Here is a 25751-nt window from a genome sequence, read left to right as displayed (position 1 = left end):
CTATAACCCTCTAATTCTGTGCAGCATGAGAACTCTCTTCTCTGTCCTCCGTCCCTCATTACCTCATTTTCTGCTCCTCTTCCTTTCTTCCCGAGCGCTATGCCCTATTGCTCTCTGTCCTCCTCTCCTCCTCTGTGTTTTTATGTCACTTTCTCGCAGACACCTGGTCTCCTTTCCCTGACTAGTGAATCATTTTGCTCTTCTTATGTTTGAGGGAGCACCAACACTGACAGCAAACATGAAAGTTTACTTATCCGGACACAAACAGCTTGGAGGCACAAACAGAAATCATCGTCCTCATAATATGCCCATGTCTCCTGGGTGGGGTTTAAAACCACAGCAAAGAGGGATTATCTTTTTTTTTTCTTTCCAGAAAGGCTTTAACAAGGTTTACTAGTGTGGGTTGTTAGAGCAGTGGCTAGTCAGTTTGTAGTCATCTTTAAAGATTTAAGCTGCACGCGGTCAGATTTTTATGTAAAAATAAACATTTTTGACAGCCTAAATCTTAAAGCGGGACAGCAAAAACAAGGAGTGTACCACAGCCCCAACCGAGACCCTGCTGTAAAGCCAAACAAAGGAAACTATTACATCTGTGACTACTGTGTTATTTATGAGTATCCTAAGTGGCAGAGGTCCTAAGGTAGGTACCAAGATGCAAGCAATGAAATGCAAGGCTGTTGAAATACAGATGTACATGGGAATATTACTTTACTATAATATGGACAAGAAACTTTTACAGCTGTGCATACCACGTCAAAAAAGAAAAAAAAAAACACACAATACAGAACATAGAGAAATAAATAGGTATTGAGAGTGATACATAAATGTGAAAAAAAGAACGTTTCACTAGCTGGAATTTAGAATTAAATAATGCAGCACCTGTTAGGGAGAGTATAATTCTTTGTAGCTAAAATACATACAGTCATAAAGTTGGTGTTTTCAATAGAGCGCAGATATAAGGACAGAGTCACTAAATTTGTGTGTGACTGTCTTCTGCGAGCAGGTTGTGGGTTATCACTGCCTCTATAACAGCTGAGCAATTTTAGTTTTTGACCATCAGAGAGATGAAATCTTATAAAAGGCTAAACTCTCATTTTTGTAAAACACAGTCAAAGGTGTGTTTCATAGTTAAGACTTCCTATTAGGCTTAAAGATAGGATTCAGCTGATGTTAGAGTTTAAAACTGCCTTTGATGGTCAGACTTGGGAATGTTTATTATTGTTAGTGAATAAGCACACTTGTGTGTTTGCATCCCCCTCCCTCTGCACACAGAGTGTAGCAGGCAGGAGTCACTATATGGAAAACAACCTTTAGCCAAAATAAGAGCTGCTCATTCATATAACCTTGAACTTCTCATTGCATTTACTTGAGTTAGGGCCAGCATTGATGTTGATGTTGTTTCCATGTACAAAGAAGTCTTGCCAAAATGTCTTACAAAACAAGAAATATCCATCAGATTATTACAATAAACAAATATGGGGTTCTTTTTACTAATTTGGTGACTAAGTGGCAGTCTGTAGTTAGTGGTGAACTGGTAAATATTACAACTGCGTCTTCTCTGCTCCTTCATTTCAACATTGTAAGCTGTGCGATGCAAGTCTTTTAGTGTGAAGTCAACTCAGTAGGATGAGAAATGTACCCTGGAGCAGGATTTTCTTTCTTGTTAGTCTTTTTTCAATTTCTTTTTTCTTCCATTTAGTTTTAATAGATTAAAAAACAAAAAAAAAAAAACAGAATTTAAAACAGTTCTTTGAGTCAAACTGTCCTTTGCTAGAAAGTCCAGGTGACTTTCAAGATATATACCAAGTTGAAACTGAGGTTGCATCTCGACACTGACACAGCTTGCATTTTGGAACTATTTTCTAACCATAATTAGATGTTGAGAAAACATCTAATTATGTTGCCGGGGAGTGGGAAGTGGTGAAGTGGATCCGATAAACAGTTGTTTGAGACGTTCATAGCACTATAGATAGCAGCAGTGAATAGCGATGAGGAGTTGCCAGAAGAGCAGAGACCCTTGTTCTGGTCAATAATAGAACTTAATGATATATTTAGGTTGTCTTCTTTTAAGTGTGTATCCATGTATATATTTTGCAGAAACAAATACCAGAAAACCTTGTTAAAATGCCATTCACAGAGCTATGTAATAGTATAGCAAGTCCATAAAGATGCTAAACACAAATGTGCTGATTTTAATTATTAAGTCGTATATAATAAATTATGTATACACATAAAGTGATTGTTTGAATGGGAAGAACTGAATGAATTATCTTTAGAAATGCCATTCTGACTCAAGGCTTTAGGCAAAGAAGAGTAAAAAGGGAGAGGGTCTGGTGGAAAGAATAATGGGGTTTTTTCTGTGTCTGGTAATATATACCATTACAATGGTGGATGCTCTTAATAAATAACAGTTTGTGCAAGTAAATTTTCCAACTGCTTTTTCTCCTTGTGGTTCTTGGAGCCATTTCTAAACAACTGCAGATTCTACATGAGTACAAGTAATCTGCCAACACCAACCCTGCCTACCAAAAGGGTCTGAGCAGGCTTTACTTTCTACGAGGGCTCAGATCCTTCAATGTATGCAGCAGGCTGCTCTATATGTTTTGTGAGCATCATCTTGTTTGCTGTGGGGTGCTGGGGTTCAGGCATCAAAGCAAAGTACGCAAACAGACTGAAGAAACTCATCGGGAAGGCCAAGTGTGTTTTTGGCATGAAGCTTGCCACCCTGAAGGAGGTGATCAGTGACAGAATGCTGGCAAGACTGCTGGCAATCATGGACAATGACTCCCAGCCCCTCCATAACACACTGGACAATCTGAAGAGCAGTTTCAGCAATAGCAATAGGTTCCTTCAACATTGCTGTCTGAGGGAACGTTACAGGCCATTCCTTTCCACTGCTATCAGACTCTTTAATTCATCCACTTGGATGTGGAACAGTATTAATCACACCTCAATGCACCCTGTCACTTTTGTACACCACAACATATTTGCACATGCACTTGTCCTTTTATATTTATATTTAAACCTATATCTCTATATTTTTCTATGTATCTGTCATAACTCTGTTTCTACACTCATTTTATATGAGTGCTTGTTGTTTGTTGTATAGTTGCTGCTATAACAACAAAATTTTCCTCTGGGATTTATAAAGTTTCTCTGATTTTGATTCTGAATTTGGATGTGTCACCACTTTACCAAGGTCTGGAAGAAGACCCAGGGTGTCACCTTCAGATAAGAGGAAATTGGTTAGGATGTTCACAACTATCTTAGTCTCAGGAGTGAGAGTAAGGACTTTCAGATCTTAGAACAGTGAACCAACTGTGAAGCATGGTGGCTGTCAAGCTCTCTAAGTTTGTGCAGCTTCCCCGCTTGAAAGGGATTGATGCATCTACCACAGGTGTTTAACTGGGTTTCACTCAATGACCAGGCAGATCTTTTGTTTTCCTTTTCTTTAATCTTCTTTTCGGCCACAGTCAGCCATAGGTGAAAAACCTTTAAATACAAACCAAAAAACCAAAATACAAATTATGTTTGTTATCACACATCTGCAAATATTGTAAACAATCCCAAACACATTTTCTTTTTTAAACACATCAATGCAGTGCGCAAGCTTTGTAGTACAATATTTACTTGAGTATTTTTAAATGCTCAAATTATGTAATTCACTAGCAATTGTACATACACCTTGAGAAATACTGCTTTCTATTAAAGTGCTAAATTAAATAATCAATCTGCATTAGAACTTGAGCAATAACAATAGTATTTATAACCAGCTTCTCTTAACCATATGCAAGCATTAACAGTCTTCCATATGCAGACCAACAATAAACAATGGTGCCGCTCGTAAACAGGCGACCAACTCACGGCACAGTGCTAATGCTACGTAAGCTAGCGGCAGCCGCGATTCTTTAGCAACTCGCTTCAAAGTCTTTTACCATAGTCAGCAACCATTCCCTTACCGGCTGCCTCCCTGGCTTTGTAGATACTTCAGTTCCACACAATATTCATGTTGGCAACAACTTATTGAAAGAATTATGCTGGGCTTTTCCCGAAAGTGGCAACTTCCTGTTGCTCCCCAGTTCGCCTTCTTTTTCCTTCCCGACAGAAACCCAGACACAAGATTAGTTCCGCCCTCCAGTCTGTCACGTTTACTTTTTCCCTCAGGGCTCTCCACCTCCTACTCGGTTTGACTTGACACCTCCCACTCGATCTTCCCTTGGAACACAGGAGATCGCCAAGTTCACAAGCAAACCGCAGTTTAACTCATCCCATTTAAGCATGACACTGACGACTTGGTCCCATTTTGCTCCTCCACAGGTAACAGAACAACTAGACGTCTGACGTCTCTATGAAGGATGGTAGCTTGAGCCACTGGAGTCGCTCCTCTTGAACTAGAGCTTAAGTCCTCCGCCCTCAAGGACTTAGCCACAGAACCACTGTAACTTGGGCATACCCGGACATTGATGTCCCTCACAATACCCTTTTTGTCTGGATTAGTGCTGACAACTATGCCCATTTTGAAGTGCCCTCTCAGCGCATTCTGATCACTTAACCAGACGACATCTCCAACAGTGACATTTCTGTGTGCAGTGTGCCACTTGCTCCTTACAAACAAATTAGGGCCAGCAAGTTGGCTCCAGGACCTCCAAAACTTGCTCACGTCTGCCTGGATTGCTTGAAGTCTCTTATAGGGGTAAACGGAAAAGTCAAACATCTTGAAGTCCCCACTTTGAGATGCTCGACCAAGCAAAAGACTGTTGGGTGTGACATGCAACCTTCCCGACTCTGTACTCTGGCATCAATCGGGCGCTCATTTGCAAGGTTAGCTGCCACATGAAGAGCTGTCTGGAACTCACTGTAACTTAGCCCAGACTCCCTTCCAAGACTCTGGAGTGCTCTCTTCACAATGCGCACAGCAGCCTCAGCAGCTCCATTTCTATGTGGGGAATCAGCCGGATTTACTTTCCACATCCACTCTGTTCCATTCTTTGCTGCAGTCTCCTCCAAGACAAACTTATTCTGACTTTCCAAGAATCCGTAAAGTTCCTTCAAGACAGACTTTGCTCCTACGAAATTAGTACCTGGGTCTGACCAGATCTTTCTTGGATGTCCTCTAATTGCTGTAAATCTCTGGTAAGCCATTAAGAAGCCTTCAGTCGACAAGGAATTTACTAACTCCGTGTGAATCGCTCTGCTGGCCATACAACAGAATACAACCCCCCAAACCTTTATCATGACTCTTTTCTTGATGTCATCCTTCACTTGGTAGGGTCCAAAGAGATCCACTGTTGTGAACTCAAAAGGTAAAGCAGGTTGAGTTCTTTCCGGAGGTAAGTCGCCCATTATTTGCCGGCAACTCTGTGCTTTTGCTTTCCGGCAAACCACACAACCATCCACAACTTTTTGAGCAATCCTTCTCCCTCTTATGACCCACGCTTTCTTCCTCATTCTGAGCAGGGTCCCAGCAACTCCCTCATGACTCTCATTGTGGGCCTCCCGAGCCAACAGTGTAGAGATCCAAGCATCATAAGCCAAGATGGGAACACTAACCTGGTCTTTCTTAAAAGCTTGCACTCGGCCGCCACAAACAAAGAGCCCAGAGCTTGGGTCTTTGTATACAACCAGTCTATCTGTAGTAGTTCTTGGGAAGACAGCGCTGTCTTGTGCTGCAAGGAAGATGTCTCTTAGGGCATCTTCACGTTCCTTCACCGAAATTACTCCTACCAACGGGACTGCCTCCCACTTTGGGTCATTAGCAGCTGGATGTCCCCCAAGAAACTTTCTAGCTGCTCTCCAAGTCCAAGCAACTGATCTAACTAATCGAGTTAGGTCACTGAACCGCTTGACATCTACAAGGTTCTTGATGACTGACCCCGCAGGTGGCCTTCGCTGCTCTCCCTGGGCCTCAGCAGCCCGACTTCGCTTTTCTTCTTGCCCTTTTATCTCGGCCCTTGTCAAGGCAGCGACAAACGCCTTTCTTTGCAGCTTATTGACGTTTTCTTTGGCAGTGGCGGCTAACTCTTTAGCTGACCTGACTGGCCACTCGCACACCGGCAAACTCAAGAACTTTGGACCATTTTGCCATTCTGAGTCTTCATCTAGATCCCTGGGACTAGCTCCTCTTGTAACTACATCCGCAATGTTCTGAGGGCCAGGAACCCACCACCAATCTTGAATCCTTGTGCTGCTCTGTATTTCTCCAATCCTATTTGCAAAAAAGGTCTGGTACCCATAGCTCTCCCGCTGTATTGCCCCAATGACGGTTTGGCTATCGACAAAGTGATACCACCTCTCAACCTGAATCCGGCTTTGCGCCTCAAAGTATTTCTTTAGGCGTGAGCCAAACACTGCCCCACACAGCTCTGCTTTGACAACATCCCCTTTGTGGTCCAATGGTGTTAACTTAGCTTTGGACTCCACCAACCTGATGATTGGGCCCTGATCTGAATTCCACCTTAAGTACAACACTGCCCCATAGGCTTGCTCACTTCCATCGGAGAAAGTAATTGCCCAGGGTTCTTCGGTGAAGCACGGGGGAGTTAGCGCCCTTGCAAATGTGACTTTGCTGAGCTGGGCATACTCCTCAAAAAGCCTAATGGCGTCCTCCCTCAGGGCATCTGAGAGCGCCATATCCCAAGTGTCCTTGACCAAGCAGCTTTCTACTTTTGTCTCTTGGAATGCCCTGCGAACTAAGATTGCTCCTTTTTGCTTTGCAGGAGTGACCAAACCGACTGGGTCATACAACCCTGACACTTGGCTGAGAAGCTCTCTTCGCGTCAGTGGGTTTGGCGTGTGGGTCTTAATCTGCTCCTGGGCAAGGTCTTGGCCAACTCGCATCTTTTTCTTCCTCTTGGAGAAGTTGATTGCTACCATGACATGAAGCTTGTCTTCTTCCACTATGTAACCCAGACCAAGAGCTTTGTTTTCTTCGTCACGCATTTGGTTTGGTAGGACAATGGTTTTCATTCTTGTTTTCTCACCCTCGTCATTGCGCTTCCTCCTCCCACTTTGACCAGACAAGACCCAAGGTTTCAGCTCAAATCCTCCAGCCTTTAGGATCTGCTCAATGTTCTCCGTAATGACTTTTAGTTGGTTCATGTCATTGTGAGAGGTAAGGATGTCGTCGACATAGCTGTCTTGCTGGAGTACACGACGTTCCTCCTTGAGGTGGGAAAAGGTAGAAAGGCTGGCAGTTTCACGCATTGCCAGCTGTGCAATGCATCCTGCCGGTTTATCTCCAATGTTCACCCTTGTGATGGCATATTCCTCTAGCTCGTCATCCTCAGAGTCCCGCCAGAGGAACCTATGCAGATGCATCTCTTTGTCTTCTAACCAAACTGAATTGTACATCTTTTTTATGTCACCAAGGGCTCCGTACACTCCGCCCCTGAATCTGAGGAGAACTGCTCGAATCTGGTTGAGGACATCTGGACCCTTTATTAGCAGGTCGTTCAAGCTCACACCTCTAAACCTCTGGCTGCTATTCCACACAAGCCTCACTGGAGTTGTAACAGAGTGGGGATTCGGAGCAATGAGGTGGCTCACGTACCACACTGGCCCATCCCAGTTACTGATCATGTCCTTGGACAACTTGACTGCGGCTCCACGCTCCACCATGTCATGCACCTGAGCGGCATAAGCAGCTTTCCATTCAGGCTCCTTGGCCAATTGTTTCTCTGTCCGGAGGAATGTGCTCTCAACTCCTTTTTTGTTATCTGGTAAGGATACTGGATCTTCAGCCCAAGGATATCTGGTATGCCAGTGTGGCTCGTCGCTGTGGCCATCACCCGTGACATAGGTGAGTCCTTCTCTTATTATTTCAAGCTCTCTCTCTCCTCGGCCAGTGTCATTTCTTTCCCACCTGGCTGGCAATTTCCGCAACGACAACCCCCACACTTTGGCTCACATGCAGCACCAATACTATCCCACTTCCACCACTCTAAGAATCCTCGACTGGTGGTTGAGGTACTTGACCTCTGAAGCTTAGCAGGAACATGCTTCCTTGTTGAAGACTGGTCCGAGGCCTCGCCAATGAGCTCCTCATACTTGACAGCTGCTGCTCTCATTGACCTGGCAAAGTGTGTCTTGGACATGTGGGCAGAGACAGTAAGCTCCTCGAAGAGCTCAGGGTGAGTTCCCCCAACTGTCTTTCCAAGTGGCCCATCCCATAACACAAGGTCACCGATGACTCTGCTCCTCTGAGGCGTTAGCCGACCTTCTTTATGACTTATAAGCAGATGAATGTCTTTCGGTCTTACAAGATCGTTGAGTGGTATATCCGGAAAGAACCTTTGTAGCTGACTCGGTGTGACATGTTTGTGGACTTCTGCTATGCTGTCGAGTCCATAGCAGACCAGTTGGTGTGACCTAAGGGTGCCTCTAGGCGTTCTGACTCGGATCTTTAAAAGATACCGCCTTGTTCTCACGTGCGTTTTCATTGCCCCTACTCCATGAACAACCAGAGTGATTTCTTCACTTCTTAGGTTAAGACTGCTTGCAGCCCTGTGGGTTATATAGTTGGTGTCAGAAGCCAGGTCAATTAATGTCCCAATCTTTTGCCCAGCATTAGCTGTGACCTCAAGGAGCATCATGATTACTGGCAGCTCTCGAAGCCCACCTTCAAATAGGAGGCTTGGCTGCTCCTTGGTGGTGCTGCATGTCCTAGATGCAGTGTTTGAAAACGCATCCCTGCATTCTCTTGCCAGTTCAGGTGACAGTTTTCTGAGGAACTCCTCCTGATCCTCTGTACATTTCCTGCTGACCTTTCCTCCCTCTGGATCAGATCTATTTTGCTTCCCTGCTGCACTTCCCTTCCTCACCTCAGCATTAGGGCATAGGTAGTAATGGTGCTCCGCAGCGTGTGCTTCTTTGCAGCCTGGGTTTTTGCACAGATAAGTGGGTTTGCAGTATGACCCTTTGTCATGAACGTCGAGACAACTCCAGCATGCGCCTAGTTTCTTAATTGCGGCCTTCTTTTCTGCAAGCTTTTTTTTTTTTTTTTTTTTTTTTTTTCTAAATGACATCAGAAACAGCAGTATGCGACATTACGTGATGGCAGAGCTTCAGTTCATCCTTTGTCATTTTTTTTTTTTTTTTTTTCTTTTCTGCAAGCTTTAATGTCTTAAATTGCCTGCAGAAGTAGAGTTTCTTTTTATGCTTTCCATCACCGCAGACCACACACCCTTCATCACTACCTGATTTGGTGAATTTGGTTCTGGAATGTTTCAGCTCCACTCTTTCTCGCTTACTTGGCTCTTCCTCTCTCAGATGATCAAGCTGTTCATATATGGTTTCTTGCTCTTTGAGGAATTCCAGAAGACTATCAAATCGTTTTTCTGGGGTGACCGTGTTTCTACTGTCAGCAACATAAATAAGCCACTCCTTTTTGAGTGTTTCCGGAAGTTTACTTTCGATTGACTTTGTCACCAGTGGGTTTTTTATGGCCCCCGTGTCACCAAGGTCAACCAGGTCTTGAAGTGCCTTCTCCACAGCTTGAATTAATTCCACTATTTTTCTTGGCTGGTGGCTCTTGACAGCTGGCATTCTCTGTAACTCCTCCACTATTTCAATAGCAATTGATGTTTGATTGCCGAACCGATTCTCCAAAACACGAAAGATGTCGTCTGCAGTGTTGTAAGTGGTGAGTCGAAGTTCTCTCGTTATTTTCTCATCCACACTATCAAGTAGCTGAAACTTTTTGATCTCTTTCGAACCAGATGGCTCCGCCTGCCCCTGAAGAACCTCCCATTCCTTCTTCCATCTGTGGAAGTCTCGTTTATTTCCAAGAAACTTAGGAAGTGCTGTTGGTTTCAGCTTGATGATTGGCATGGGGCAGCTGGAGGTAACTGGCAATGATGACAGGTGATCAGCATCCTCCTTTATTCTCATCTCCAGAAAGTCAGCTTTTCTGGAAACCAGCCTGGGGACGCAGAGTTCCAGCTTCTGTATATTGCTTTGAAGATCTCTCCGAATACCTGATGGGATCCAATGCTTCCACTTGCTATACCTCTCCTTTGCCACTCCCACCAGTTCTTTCAGGTGGCCAAGAACGAAATCATACACTTCATAATTACCGTCAGGCGTAATGGCAGCAACATGTTCACACTCAGCCTCTGCTGCCTGTAGTGCTGTGGACAATTCTGCACTTCCAAAGTTGGCCCAGAGAGCCTCTCTGACTAGGGTTTTTATTTCCTTCAGTTTTAACTCACATTCACTTGCAGTCTTTGCTAAGTCGGCTCTCTGCTGTTCTGTCAGCACAGCTGCTTCACTTGTGTCAGGCTTTGCCTCTAGCTCTGTAATGAAACCGGCCTCTAGATCATCATTGGCCTCCATGACTTTCTCTGCTTCCATCGTCAGTCTATTGAAACTGTCTTTGAGTTCTTCTTCAGTCATATCCTCATGCGTCCTCGTAATGCTATTAACCAGACGAGAGAATGATCTCTTGGCTGTTGCCCTCACTCCTTTGAGTTGTTCAACTGACTTTCCAGCAGCTTGGTCTGCCATTTTTGTGTGCTCAGGCTTGAACTGGGGTTTATTTACTAATGGGAATGGCACATGCAACTTGAGGGATTCTCCGAATTTCCTCTTTGCACTAATTATTCCCTTATCCCAGGACTCCAGGTCATTTTTCCCAGATTTGATTTCCCGGTTTTTCACTGTCAAGCTCTCTAAGTTTGTGCAGCTTCCCCGCTTGAAAGGGATTGATGCATCTACCACAGGTGTTTAACTGGGTTTCACTCAATGACCAGGCAGATCTTTTGTTTTCCTTTTCTTTAATCTTCTTTTCGGCCACAGTCAGCCATAGGTGAAAAACCTTTAAATACAAACCAAAAAACCAAAATACAAATTATGTTTGTTATCACACATCTGCAAATATTGTAAACAATCCCAAACACATTTTCTTTTTTAAACACATCAATGCAGTGCGCAAGCTTTGTAGTACAATATTTACTTGAGTATTTTTAAATGCTCAAATTATGTAATTCACTAGCAATTGTACATACACCTTGAGAAATACTGCTTTCTATTAAAGTGCTAAATTAAATAATCAATCTGCATTAGAACTTGAGCAATAACAATAGTATTTATAACCAGCTTCTCTTAACCATATGCAAGCATTAACAGTCTTCCATATGCAGACCAACAATAAACAATGGTGCCGCTCGTAAACAGGCGACCAACTCACGGCACAGTGCTAATGCTACGTAAGCTAGCGGCAGCCGCGATTCTTTAGCAACTCGCTTCAAAGTCTTTTACCATAGTCAGCAACCATTCCCTTACCGGCTGCCTCCCTGGCTTTGTAGGTACTTCAGTTCCACACAATATTCATGTTGGGAACAACTTATTGAAAGAATTATGCTGGGCTTTTCCCGAAAGTGGCAACTTCCTGTTGCTCCCCAGTTCGCCTTCTTTTTCCTTCCCGACAGAAACCCAGACACAAGATTAGTTCCGCCCTCCAGTCTGTCACGTTTACTTTTTTTCCTCAGGGCTCTCCACCTCCTACTCGGTTTGACTTGACAGTGGTGATAACATCATGGACTGTGGTGTTTTTTTCTGCGAGTGGTTCCGGTACATAGCACAAAGTGGATAGAATAATGAATGAATGCCATCTCCAAATTCTTTAACTTCACTACAAATCAGCAGGTGCTGTAAATGGTTGAAACTTGGGCACAGTTGGTTGTTTCAACATAACAATGATCTCAAACTAAATCCACCAAGAAGAGTGATCAAATATCCGCCCACTATTATGCCAGAAGTGTTTGGTTGATGTGTCACTTACTAAGGGACATTTACCCAAATATTAGTAAGGGGAATGGGTATATATTTAAACTTCTATGTATACTCTTCCGTGTGGATTATTATTATTTTTAAACACTTTGAAGATCCTGGCAAAAGAGCAGTGTAAAGAAATCATTAAAATCCCAAAATTACCACGACATTCACAAAGAGTCCATTTACATACAGTTGAGAAGTAGGTATCGAAATGTAAAATAAAGATAGATTATTTTCATATCTGACACTGAGCAGAGGAAAAGTAAAAGCAGAGTTGCATCACTTCAGAGAATGCTAATGCAAAACCAGACAAATGCCAAACAAAGTCTGTGAACCACCTGAGGTTGGAAGTCACTCAAACAAGTGAGATAAACAGACAGCGGGAGTGATAGATGCAAGCCTTGTGAGTGTGAAGCTACAAAGCAGAACAAAGGATTTGGTATGCATTAGATGGGCGGTCAAAGAGTTGCCCATGTACTTTTTAACCTGTCCTCTTCTTCAGCCACTGGCATTATCATTCAGTCTCACCATACAGTCAATAATACCAAGACAACATCACTCAGACTGAAATCATCTGTTTGATATGCGCTGGGAGGCCTTTGTGCCTCATCACATTTTCTGTCTGATGTCCAGTGCTGCTCATTAAGAGAATTCATCACGTCCCGTCCCCATCCTGTCCTGCACTCTCATCTTTTCAAAGAAAGTAAACAACGCTCTGTCCTCCATCTTCTCTTAGCACATCCCTGCATCCCTTGCCTAAAAGGTCTTCTACCGGATGCATTTATCCAGCTGATCAATTTCTGATCTGAAAGGCCATTTAAAATCTTGTGATTTGCACTCGAGCTTCACATTGCAAGTTGCCACTTCTCGTTTGTGTCAGATGTACTCTTAACACACCCTTCTTTTTTTTGCAGTGAACATTAGTTCTCATCACTTTGTGGGTTTCCATTAATCATATTCTGTTGTTGTGAGTAAGAGACAACCTTGTGAGCCCCAGATGGCCACTCTGTAATGGTTCTAATTAAGCCTGTCATGGCATTTTAGCTTCCCTGCATTTCACTTTCCTGCTCAGAATCTTATCCAAAGCTATTCCTCTTTTTACTCCTCTCTGGTAGATGCTCTTCCCCTCACCTTACCTTTCTGCTTCTCCTTTTCCTCTTCACACCCCTGACCACCACCACCTTGTAACTGTAAATGAAGCACTACTTGCAAAAAGCTGGCAGTGTATCTGGAAAGGATGCGAGGAAGTGAGTGAGAGGAGCCGGCTGACACCGAGGTGGCCTCCACTGGCACAGATACTAACTACCTCCCCAGCCATTTAAAATCCCCAACACAACTCAGGTAATTAAATTAACAAGTTTGACAGCATGTACTTTTGATGCATGGCAGAGTTATGCTCTTAAGGTATTTCACCATCACCACAACTTTTATTCCCCACAGTACATCACATTTATATCCCCCTGCTATTTTATCTCACCTTGGTGGGAAGTTTCAGACATGGCGATATTGCATCTTTCCTCGACTTAACTCAATGCACTAATTAAAAATCTGGTATATAAAAGATCATATGTGGCGATGTTCTCTGATTTGATTCAATGTCAACTAATGCTATAATTAGCAAATTGACTGTTCATAACATACAGCCCATTAATTAAGTAATTATATATGCAAATTAGGTTTTTTGTTTTGTTTTTTTGAGTTTAAAAAAACAAAACAAAATATGCATCTTTTAAAGCCCATTTTTCCTAAATCTGTGTGATGGAGTGGATTTTCCATAAGCCGTTATCTAACAACAGCATTTACATTTTGGTGTCAGGGTCAGCGCGATCTATTGATCCGTGTACGCTACTGAATCGACTCTTAACACTTCTCATTGATGCGGCGAGAGAGACGGCGGAGGAGAAAAGGAGTAAAGGAGCGCCACCTGAGAAAAGACAAATGTCGGCAGGAGGGAGACGCAGGTTACAAAAAAGAAGGCAACAAAAAGAATGCAATAAAGATATGCAGATGCGGAACTTTATTGCAATTGGCTTTGTCTAAACTCACCGTACCCTTGGCTGTCCCCAGAATTAAAGATCATTTTTAATCACTTTGATAATGGAAGCTTCTTTTTTTGTTAAGAGGAAGCTCTGATAGATATAAGAGTTTATGGGAGTTGACAAGGGACATTGCGCTGAGGGCATTAGAACTGGCAGCTTGTCAAACAGCCTACTGGAAAAATAGAAGCCAGTCAAGAGAGGAATACAGAGGCAGAGAGGGAGAGAGGGAGAGATAGCTTGTGAGGGCAGGTCACCAGACAGGACGACTTTCCACTTTACCTTCTTTCCACTCTTTATCCTCCACCACGTCATCTTCCCATCGTTGCTTAATTACAATATAGGACTTGGGAGAGGTGCCGGGCACTCTCATTAAGAAACAACAAATCGCCAGGACACAAGAAACTTAATTAGCTTGGGACCGGAGATTGTTCTGTTGTAGTACAAGGACAATTTGTACTTCTTAACGAGATCTTTGGCCTCACAGTAAGGAATTCGGAGTCACTTTAAAGTCTGATGTAGGGCATTGGGGAAACTTAAGATTCCCTTGTTCTACTTCTATCTATTGGCAAAGACTCATATGTGGAAATGACCTCTCTTACTTCATTGAATATCTGCTTTCTGGTTCTCTTTTTGTGAACAGAAGAGGTGCTTTCCCATTTTGTTCCAGGTGCTGATACCATGCTTGCGTGCCTGTGTGATAGTTTGGATTTTTAATAACTGGCTTCCCTTATGGTGTCTGACTTATTTAATTAACTGCACTCATTTCCCATATCTCTCTCTGTGAGTTCTGGACTGATGATGCTCCTTCATATCGCAGCAAATGTTCCATGGCCCTTTAATTCTTGCGTGCCATATTCCATCCCCATCCTCTCATTTATGTCATGCATTTATCATTGTAATCACAAGGTTTGCCCAAAAGCAGAATAACTGATCACATGGGGTTTATACAGACCTGGCCTTAATCGGAAAAGGCCCCACAGTAGAGCCATGTGGGGTACCAATGTGATGATTATCTTAATTAAAGTCTGTGTCATTAGGAAATATGCACAAACAAGCAATAACGGAGAATACAAAACTCACCGACAGTCACTTCCACAGCAAGCCAAAACTGCTTGCCACCCCAACTCTCCTCATAAGCCTCGGCAGCAGCAATCAGATTTTTGAGTCAATAATGTGCTCTCATAAGAGGGAAGAAAATAAGAAAATAAAATGGTAGATGCAATATTACAAATGGAATTTCGCCCGTGCTTTGGGATTTGTCAATAATTGTCGATATTTTCTAATCTCTCGCAATGACTTGGAAGGCGCGTATCGGAAAAGCGTTTTTGGTATGCAAATCAGAGTGCTATTGTCATCCAAGATGGATGGGCTCAGGAGATGGGCTGAAGAATGTCAGAGAGAAATGGGGTGCAGTGAAATTTCTCACCCCTGCTCACCTCGCCTCCCTCCACTTCTCTCCAGTTCTTTTAGCTTATCGCTTTCCCTGCCTCTGCCAGCCCTTACCTCTTACCTACTCCCAATAAAATACGCCCTACTATTGTCCTCCATTTACTAACTCTTTCGTGTTGGTGCATGACCTCCTTCTCTTTTTGCTCCCCCCTCTCCTCAGATCTCTGTGCTTGTTCGCGGTTTTACACAACAGAGATCTGTCCTTTCCCTCTTTTCCCCTTTAGGCCATGTGCAGGTCATTGCCATTTTTACAGCCCACAGAATAGCCCCTCTTTTCAGAATACAAAAGGCTTTCTAATTTGTAGGCTGTGCTTTTATTTAATTATCTGGGTGGAGGTATTTTCTGCTGGTGCTGCAGAACGCTTTTTCTCTAAGTTTCCATTTCTTCATTACAGGCCTGTTGTAATTTACGACATCACTCTAATTCACACAGTAATTTGATGAACCCCAAATTAACCTGGCTGGCTACTATTTTCCCCACTAGCTCATTTTGCTTCTCACTCCATTGTTTCAATAATTAAGAAACATCAATGTCCATGAGCTGGATCAAACATCAGGAGCCAGTGTCATTCAACGTCTGGGATCACTGGAGAACAGCGGATGCATATTAAGGACGGGGATGACAGGTGAATTACAGTCGATTGAGATCTGGTAATCACATCTCCTGCCTGTAGTTCCGTCACACTAGCCTCATCTGCTTGGGAAAGAGGATTCTTGTGAGGTCAGGGGTGGGGGCTGAGGACTGTAAGTCAGCTCCGTTACACTGCAGAGAAGTGCTCTTTGAATTTGTCTTCACCTTAACTTTTTAATGTCTACATCATGTTATTATAGGATGCCCTCTTCCTCCATTTCCCGCCACATCAGCCTGAGCTAAGGTGTAATTGTGTTTTTGAGCAGATGGTTAAGTATCTGAGCTACCAGTATAATATGCTCATCCTATCATTTAACGATTTGTCACGCAATCAGCAGTGGTCGTTTGGAGCATAAAACCAATGAGACCAAGACTATTAGAAGACTTTTTACTTAAGCAAGGGAGTCGTACCCTGGCTGCCATGTGTGACACAGTCACACTCGTGTCACTGCTTTGATCAGGACACTGACCATAATTGATCTTCTTTGAGAAGTTGTCAAGTGGTTCTTATTTGACAAGCCAATTGTTCCACTCCCTGCCTCTCTGTGATAGTGGGCATTACTCATATCACTGTTGCCAGCTTGACTAGGACATCAGACTGGTGAGTAGAGACCAATTTGGTGGTATCAGGCATTCGGTGGCACACAATAACATCCACACATTAACAGGCGCGGGGTGAATAATACACTTGTTTGATCACTTTCTGTTAGTAATCCTGTGCAACGGTTGCCTCCGACGTGTGCTGTATGTGAAACGATGGCCTAAGCTTCTCAGTGAACGGTCAAGTGGGTCCAGTCCCCAACCCCCCTCCTGTCAGTGTGTAAAAGGATCAATCATTATGGAATGCAATTCACAGTGTAAGTGCTGCAGCCTCTGAGCTTAGCGTGATATGATATTTTCTCTAAATTGAAAAGGATTTGCTTCATCGTCCTCATTTATCTAACGTTACGCTTAATGCAAACAGTTTAAAAGAGCAAAAGCTTGGTGAAGGAGGAATCACTAAAAGGGTCATTTTTTATTTGATATTTGTCAAGATATACATCTTATCTAAAAGACTCGTGGGAGACTCATGCAGTCTGTATACTGCACTGTAAAACCTGACAAGTTAAGTTAACTCAAATGATTTGGGGAAACCGATTGCACCAATTGATTCAAGTTTTATAACTTAAACAGTTTGGGGTTATTTAAGTACTTTATTAGAGTCCCAAGAACCCAAAGCAAATATGATAATGTAACTCAAATGCATTATGTTTATTTACTCATTGTATTTAGTATGTTTCAACTTAAACCATTAAATTTCTTGTACTAAGATGCTGTATTTATTCAAACTTATTTAAAGTGTTACATGCTCATATTCAAATTAAGTTAAATTAACTTAAATAGTTGTATTTAAACAACTTAATCCAATTGGGGAAACCGATTGCACCAAATGGTTCAAGTACTATTAACACAAAACCAAGCTATTATTCTTTCCATTCAGTTTTTATTAACTTTAACTGCAGAGAAAATACAGAATGAATACAACCATACTTTCAGTCATAACCTATGACTGCTAAAGCCATTATCAAATAACAAATAATTAGGCATTTTAAAACTTGCACTTTTAGGGAATTTTGAATGTTTTTTGTAGCATTTTGAAAATCGATTAAATGTACAAAACACAAATTTAGTCATGTAGACCTGATACATAGGTGTACATCATAAAAAAAACAATAGTCTAGAGGCAATTAGAGCCATAACAATCACAATTTTAAGTAACATTTAGTATAATAATGAAATCACATGCACTACAGCAATGCAACTATAGAAAACAGCTGAACTAAGGATGTCACTAACAAAAAGTATTCTCAAAGGTATTTGTGGCTTCGCAACAGTTTTGCCCAGACCTCGAGTGAACTGGCACTCATCACACAATTAAAAAATAAAGCATGAAAGTATACTGTACATATTGACTAATTATCAGTTATCTCGCAAAAGATTTCCATGTAACTAAAATATGTTTTTAGAAATAAGCTTAAGATTACACACTATGTGAAGATTTTTTTCAATCACAAACAAAACGTCAAATATGGATTTTCTCCTTATTCTTAGCTTTCTCCACATTGCCTTTTAGAAAGCTAATTACCCAGAACAAATAAAACTATTGAAGCCATTCACAGATAACTGAAAAAGCACGAATATAGTGACCAGTGAAAAACAAACATCATCTGCACAAGCTCATTTTTTAGTGTCTGCAATTTTGGTTTTAGTTGCTTTCTCTCATCGTCTAGCTTCAGCAACACTACTTGAATGAACTCAAAAAAGCCAGTATACTTCATAGGATAGCTCAGATGCAGAGCATAGATTAGCCCAAACAAAGACACCAGGGCATCAGTCCATGAGTGATGAGTCATAACAAACCGATCTTCAAGTTCTATGAACACTTGGCGTGGTGAGAAAGGAACTCCTCCAGGCACCTCCTCTTCATCGACATCAGCAACCAGAGCAATTCTATGGCTTCATAGAACTCAATTTCACCCTAAGATATAATACAGAGTGCACAATTATTCATCTGTAATATCTCTGTTAAAAGCATAAATACAAATGTTCAGGCACCTTTCTTCAGTTTTTCAAATTCTATATATCATAACATGTTTTAAGTTGACAGTGAAGGTTCATTTTTCATTCATCCAGGTAGTCAAATCAAGGATGAAAGAAGTTTATAAGTCATTCAACTTCACGTCTTCAACTTTCAACCCAAGTCCAGATGACTTATAAACTCCTTTCAACCTTTTTTAAATTCAAATGTGCAAATTATTGTAATACCAAAGTACCTTGCATGTTTTGAAAATCTCTGAGGTACATTGGTAGGCCGGCCAGAACTGCTGTTCTAGTTGCATAGATGTCGTTTGTGTCCTTATATATATATATATATATATATATATATATATATATATATATATATATATATATATATATATATATATATATATATATATATATATATACAAACACATAACAATGGCAACTGCCAAGCAAGCAGAATAATAATTAGTATCTTTTAAATACCTGTTTTCCATATGCCGACAAAAGCTGCTCCATCCTTTCACCGACCCGTCCAGTTTTCCTCTTTTTGTAAAGTCCAGTCAGCTGAGGAGCATAATCATCCAGCGCAGCATAAAACACATGTGGCAGATTCTGATTGGTGATCCGATGAAATTCAAAGTAGAGCTGAAGAGAATTCCAAAAATATTATAAGCAAAACACAGCATACTATATGAGCAGCAAATGTTATATACATAGTTGTACTTACCTGTGTCTCATGAAAGAGTGCTGGCCATGGTCCCTCGCCTGGCAAAATTTGAGGTTATTGGATGAGGGCGATTAACTTTGTCAGAATGTTGGTATGGAAAGTGCAGAATTGCTCTGTTTAAGTCTTCTAAGTTAAAATATCTCTTAGAAATCAAACCTTTAAACAATGTGCCAACTCCACTGAAATGACACCTTCAAACAGGTCGTGTAGGAAGTCAGGTGGGAAGCCTGTGACAGGATGAAAGAAAGAGAGATGGTCAGAAGGAACACAGGTGTTTTTAACACCATAGTTTTCCTTAATGTCATCATTCTGAAGCTCTTGCACAATAATTATCATGAGCATCTTTTGTTCTCATTACATAATTCCCTGTAACAGCATTTTCTGTTTGCATTTCTGTTTGGGTGGCATGACAAAACCTACAGAAATATGTAGACCTGAAACTCTCATTGAAACCAGCAAGTCCATGGGCAGAAGGTTGTCTGCCACAACAGAGTAGACAGTGCCTCTAAGACATTCACCAAGAGTCTCAATGTAGGCACCTACTTCTTCAAGAGTTTTCAGGTCATTTAAGAGTGGTGACAGCATTTCCTTACACCCAAACTGGCGTACATCATTGGAATTGCACAGCAGAGCAAGCTGGGTGCAGTGTAGAGCAGAACAAGATTTAACTGGAAAGTTTTCCAGTGTCCAATAAACTGCAAAGACTTTATGTATTTTCTTTGAGGTACCAAGTGGGTTTGTGATCAAAATCATCCACATAAAGTATCATTGACAATTTCTGTCCCTCTTGTGACAGTAGAACATTTTCCTGGTAGTAGGATCCATCACAAAATGACATGAAATGTCCAGGAATCTGTGTGGGTGCTTGTTTAATTTCTTCAAGCACATCATTTTTTTTCAACAACAATTGCAAAGATGTGAGAATAGGCACATACATATAAGTGTGCTTTGACGATTCAATTAAATACTCCACAGGTTTGACATATGGAAAATTTTCTTCATAATATGATTTCCTCCTCTTTGCTGTAGATAGTGGTCCTTCAGATGTGACACATTTATGTAAAACATTACTATCAGAAACTGCCTGACAAATCTCATCCACCAGTTTGTCCGTATATGTACAGTTGTGCTTTTTCAGTATATCTACAACTGATTTTCTAACCAAAGGTTGTGATAACAAAAACAACTGATCAATATGCTCAATAATCTCCTGTGTTGCTCTCTGGGACACATGGAGAAAGGTCTGCATTTTCAAGAAAAATCCAGCCAGATTGTATTGCAACTGCTCTTCTAAACCCTCAATTCCACTGATTTCACTGGTGGATGCCACTTGATTGTCATCTGATGACTCTATTGAATCAAGCTGCATGTCATCTTTTTGTTCTACATTTATAACACTTTGCACAATGCCTTCATCGTAACTTGTTGAATTTTGGTGGTCTCTGCATTTGTGGGCATTGAAGGTTGAGTAGACATTGGTTTTAAAATTGCAGTTCTTGAAAGGACATGGAACAGTTTCTTTTCGTTTTAAATGCCCCCTCAGATGGATAAACATTTGGCTTTCAATAAATGGCTGCTTAAAATTACACATAGAGCAACAAAATCCATAATTATTCAAATCTGGATAAGAACCGTCTTTTCTTTGCGTGGGAGTGTGCATTGTTGACATGTGTATCTTTAATGAATTAAATGTATTAAATGTACACATGCATGTGTTGTAGAGACGGGGTAAGGGTGAAATTGTGGAGTACTGACCATGGTTGAGCCGATAATGCTTCAACAACATGACTTTTATGGCAGTAGAAAAACTAGACAAACTACACAACTTGCAATTCCACATTTTGATACCAAATCGTTTTAAAATCACCTTTACTGGTTGTCTTTAGTGCAGTGCTGGATGATCTCTCGGCATGCTACTGCTCCTTCAATCGTCAGACTGTAATAACACAAAAGCCATGAGGACAGAAAGCTAGCAGAACAGTTTTTACTTTTACTTCACTTAAAAACAGTCAATCTGAATAACACAAGCTTGGAAAACAGTAAGATTTATTCTTGCACTACAGTTCATTTTCAATTCAGGTTGGTCAACTACTCTATACGTTATAAAATAATAAAGCAATTTTACACAAGTGAAGTACACAATAGGCTAACCCTTGGAAAGTACAGAGTCAGAAACGTTTAGGTTTGGTGCAGTGCAGCTTTGAAAAGGTAAATTATTTCGCGACTAAAATGCCACTAACCATCATATTCAAAATTTGTGAAGGCGAACTTGTCCGTTAAACTCTTAAAATTAACACTAAATAAATTTTCTACTATTTTCACTGTGTCAAAAGTAGGCTACATTTGAACTTGATAAAGGTCAGAGTCAGAAAAGCGTAAACACTGATTTTACCAAAGGTTTTGTGGCATGCAGTTTGCAAAAATCAGACTACTTACCAACTATTGATTGAAACAAGCCACCAACCGTTAATTTTTTAAATTGTGAAGGCAGACTCCATACAGCGCTAGGCGGGAATTGTGTGCTGGCAAGCTAAGTTACGAGCTACTACAACAAAGTAGTCTGATAAATTACAACGAAGTACAACTAAAACAAAGCAGTCTGATAAATGTACGTTTTGTATGCTAGAAGTAAGCATTAACAAAAAAACATAAAAATAACTTTATCTTGTACTTTCCACTCTCTTGACGAGGCTCCTGTCTCATGGCCGACAAGTCCAGGCAAAACACTGGGGGCGGGGCTGTGGATGATGACTAATACAAATGAATTAGCACAACTTAAACAGTTTAAAGCAACAGTACTTAAAACGTTACAAAAACATAATGTGTACTTATTACAATAAAGTTATTATATCATATGTATACTTTTGGGTCTACCTAACACACTTCATGAAAGTTACTTTAACTATTTTTCAGAACTGAGTAAGAACAACTTACTTCTTTTAGTAAGATGCACTGTTGGGTTTTACAGTGTGCAGTCACGGTGATTCATCGACTATCTTGCTGATAATTTTTTTTGTGGATGTCTGAATCTTGTGGGATAATTTCCACTGGACTTTTTTTTTACTAGATATATTTTATGCGCTATATTTGTTAAACAAAGAACCACCTCTGTCTTTAGGGGCTACTCAGCAGTCATGTGTAGCTGCATTTTTATTTGGGAGGTATCGTTTCTTAAATAATGTAATGGGTTTTCGATTTGACACAGTCCATTTTAATTATGGGAGAATTATCTTAAGTAGCCCCAAAAGACAAAATCTAAATGGAGGTCTTAAATTAGGCAAATGGGAGAGCAAATTAAATGGTTCTTGACTTCTCACTAGCCATTATCCACACTGACGCTGCCACTCTACAAATATCAATCCTTGACCCTGGATTACACCCTCATCACACCGTTCGCTCATCCCTCCTCATGCTGTTCGACAATCATTCACTAAAATTTAATTTTGTGGAGAGACTTCATGGGCTGTACATCTTGTTTTTTCCATGAATCCAAGAGCAAAGTGTGTCTGTGATTGTTTTTGAGTGTGACATAATTTGCTAGTTGGCTTCCAATTGATTTTCCTATGATAAACCTCATCTCTAACCCCCTTGCCTCTATCTAATGTGCTTTCTTTCAGGTTTATTGACCAGGACACCTTTCCCAAAAGAGCATCTTATCATTTAAGCAATTGATCAGAGGTCAGGGGTCAAAATGAAATTATCTGGAGTGTATTAAATTAGCAGTGTGACCTAAAGGATGTGAACCATCTGGTGGTTTCTGCTGGTGTATTAACAAGGTAGACGTGTGGGCAGTCTGGGTCAGCGGGGTAATTGGATTACAAAGGAACACACATTGTCAACATTATGTCTACATGGAGCCTCAATGGGATGTTCTGCTCAAGGGCAGCATAAACTGCCTTTCTCAGCTCATTGAGGCAATGTTCAAATGCGTGTGAGTGCCTTTTCCCACGTTGTCTGGTCCATGAGGATCTAAAGGATGTAAACATAAGGAAAATACTTTCCCATATCCACTTATTTGTTCCATTTTAGCACAGGGAGTCACCATCACTAGATGGCACTGTCCCCGCTTTCCCTAAGAAGCCACTCTGGCAGGTGAAGAGCATCCCTATGGTCTTAAAAGGCTTCTTTATCTTGTTCTGCATTTTCCCATCCAAGCAAATCTTCTGTGAAAACCAAGAGCGGGGTAGATCAAATGTTTGTAAGTAAGGGTGCTTGCAAATGTTTGATTCTATGTTATCAGATCACAGTAAAGGGCCTTTGGAATTAGAGGATTTAAGATAATAATACTCAATTTCCATAACAATAAAGCAAGCAACAACACTTAGAGGACAAACGTGTGACTTTTTTTAAAAAAGTGGGTATAGGAGTGTGTGTGTGTGTGTGTGTGTGTGTGTGTGTGTTTTGGGTGGGGTGTGGCTTAAGTTGATCCACCCAGCAACAAATAAACATGATTATTAAATTTGACCATTTTCTGGAGTCATGAGATGCAAACCAAAACATCTGCTATGTAGTAACACAACAAACAGCAGCCCAGACAAGCAGAGAGGTGTGAGTAAAGAAACCACAGGGAAAGAGAGAGAGAGAGAGGGGATGGGATGATGGCGGCGGCGGTGGTGGTGTGGATCACTGCTTATGTCACAAACAACCTTTTGCTTTGCCTGACATCACGGGGGACTCACTATCTGCATGGCTGGAAGGCACACGGGGAGAGAGGGAGAGCAAACAATGCACACCTCGGTGCTCCATGGTGCTTTGTCATGTTTGAGCAATACACCGCACCTGCTCCACTCTTGTGAGGCATGAAAGAGATAAATAGCAAGAGAGGGGATGTTTACAAGGACATCTCCAAACAAGCAGGTGACTTCCCCCCCCCCCCCCCCCCCCTACTATAGAAAGCATCTGCCAGCCATACTCTTGAGGACTTTTGGAGATGTACAAGCTGGTCATTTTCACTTGAATTCCCGAACACTACAGAAATCCAATTTCCCTCACAAGATCCATACCACTAGAGTGTTGCGGGGCGAGGGGCTTAGAAACTTAAAATATTATTTCTTGAAAAGTTGTTGAGTGTGATGGTGGATTAGCTTGATGTTGTGAAGTTTTTCCTCTTTAATGGCTTAGCGTGGAGCAGCACCTAGCATAAATCAGGTACACGGCGCAACGTTTCACGCAATTTATAGATTTTCATGCACCGTACACAAATCTCTGTCTGTCAGATTCAAGAAAATAGTGAGACATGTGTCCACGCGTGAAGATAAAACAACTGCAAATTTCACACGCCACTGATATGTTCCTCATACACTGCATACATGGATATTCTCACCTAACTGTTTATACCAGTCTGCCGACCAGACTGCACACACAGCATTTTACTCATTCACACACATACATCTCTGTCCTCCTTTGGGATTATCATGCTTGACGCCTATCAGACTGAATGGCTGGTTTCACACTGACAGAGTGAAACGCTCTGTCTCAGTCTGCTTCTGAGAAACACTGAATCTCTCTCCACCCTGCTCTCACACTCCAATCCCTTTTTCCCGCTCTGTGTATGTAAATCTCTGCCTAAGTGTTAGTGCAGCTCAGAGAGGGAGAGAGTGAGCTAGGAAGGCAGAGGCTGTGAGGGGGAGAGAAAATGGGTATTGCTTATGTAAAAGAAGCCAAATTCAGGTCAGACTGTGGATTCTTCATTAAGTATGTTTCTCTTGATTTGCATATGGGCTTAAGTAGGTTTTATAACAGAATGGTAGATCTAATGCATGTCAAAGATCAGCACTATACTGATTGTTCATTTGACAATTTAAATTAATTGAACTCCGATGGATCCACCACCTGAAGGTGAAGCCATAGAGGTCAGAGCAGAGTGGATCAGGCAGCGGTCAAAGACAGAGAGCTTGGAAGCCTCTCCCTTACAGAAACTGACATGGATTGTTACCTTTCTGGTGGGCAAGGAGCCTGAGCTCCTCCTGAGGCCGAATGGTACCGCCTACAGCTGGGCTTGCCTCAGTGCACACCTTGGGTTGTGGAACCAGTCTGCTGAAGAGGGGTCGCACACTGTTCCACTCTGGAGTTGCTGCTGGTAAGAGTTGTCAGGTTGGAGTGGGTATACTTATACCACTGTCAATGGTGTCTGCAGACTGGGGGTTTCCCCAGTAGAATAGAAGGTTGCTTTCCTGTGCTGTGTTACCCGAACTCGAAGATATTGAGGAGGAAAACAAAACAACACTGGTCCCAAAGAGTCTGGTCAAACAATGATTTTATTGAACACACGTGCGGGAAGATGGATACACAATTAGCATAGATCTCCACCCAAAAATACACAAGCAATTGCTTTTATAATGTCAGGGTTTGACGCCCCTTCTCGCGTTTTCCAAGAACATTATTTGCATCTCAAGAACATTATTAGCATTTTTTACAGACAATGGTCAATTTTAAGAGATAAACACACACACTGAAGTTCCCCTCTCTAGCATCTTCATCCAAATATGGCGATGAATCCAAGCCCTGAAGATCCCCAGGGACTTGTCTTCTTTTTGACACATCTTCTGTCACCTGTTACTAAGCAAAC

At 41.6% G+C, this 25751-nt stretch overlaps 2 protein-coding genes and 1 long non-coding RNA gene across 4 annotated transcripts; all 3 read right to left on the bottom strand.

The window, feature by feature from the left end:
• Positions 1-2468: 2468 nt before the first annotated feature.
• Positions 2469-8093, bottom strand: LOC146644112 (uncharacterized). Its single transcript, XM_085395408.1, has 3 exons — positions 7907-8093; positions 3960-7865; positions 2469-3492 (listed from the first exon to the last, which is right to left on the bottom strand). The coding sequence occupies exons 1-2, from the start codon at positions 8091-8093 to the stop codon at positions 4657-4659; spliced, it is 3396 nt and encodes a 1131-aa protein (XP_085251534.1). The 3' UTR covers positions 2469-3492; positions 3960-4656.
• Positions 7835-11500, bottom strand: LOC146644111 (uncharacterized). Its single transcript, XM_085396282.1, has 2 exons — positions 11281-11500; positions 7835-10813 (listed from the first exon to the last, which is right to left on the bottom strand). The coding sequence occupies exon 2, from the start codon at positions 10501-10503 to the stop codon at positions 9013-9015; it is 1491 nt and encodes a 496-aa protein (XP_085252408.1). The 5' UTR covers positions 10504-10813; positions 11281-11500; the 3' UTR covers positions 7835-9012.
• Positions 11501-17354: 5854 nt separating this feature from the next.
• Positions 17355-21918, bottom strand: LOC146644110 (uncharacterized). Of its 2 annotated transcripts, none has more exons than XR_014909414.1 (6): positions 21855-21918; positions 21051-21119; positions 19340-19410; positions 19184-19221; positions 18940-19101; positions 17355-18409 (listed from the first exon to the last, which is right to left on the bottom strand). It is a non-coding gene; the product is annotated as an uncharacterized LOC146644110 (long non-coding RNA). The 2 variants fall into 2 exon arrangements; XR_014909413.1 differs by having other exon boundaries at positions 21620-21913.
• Between the last annotated feature and the right edge of the window lie 3833 nt (positions 21919-25751).

This window comes from Rhamphochromis longiceps, linkage group LG22 (assembly GCF_057381845.1).
Source record: "Rhamphochromis longiceps isolate RC_006_pf linkage group LG22, R_longiceps_female_GT1.1, whole genome shotgun sequence".
NCBI lineage: Eukaryota > Metazoa > Chordata > Actinopteri > Cichliformes > Cichlidae > Rhamphochromis > Rhamphochromis longiceps.
Note: the sequence above shows the minus strand (reverse complement) of the source record. Positions and strands in the feature narration are given on the sequence as shown.

Excerpts from the sequence above, each read along its gene's own strand:
- LOC146644112 (XM_085395408.1), bottom strand. The coding sequence starts at position 8,093 with ATGTCCAAGACACACTTTGCCAGGTCAATGAGAGCAGCAGCTGTCAAG. Across the intron at positions 7,866-7,906 it reads GGATAGTATTGGTGCTGCAT|CCAGGTGGGAAAGAAATGAC; the intron begins GTGAGCCAAAGT and ends GGAAATTGCCAG.
- LOC146644111 (XM_085396282.1), bottom strand. The coding sequence starts at position 10,503 with ATGGCAGACCAAGCTGCTGGAAAGTCAGTTGAACAACTCAAAGGAGTG.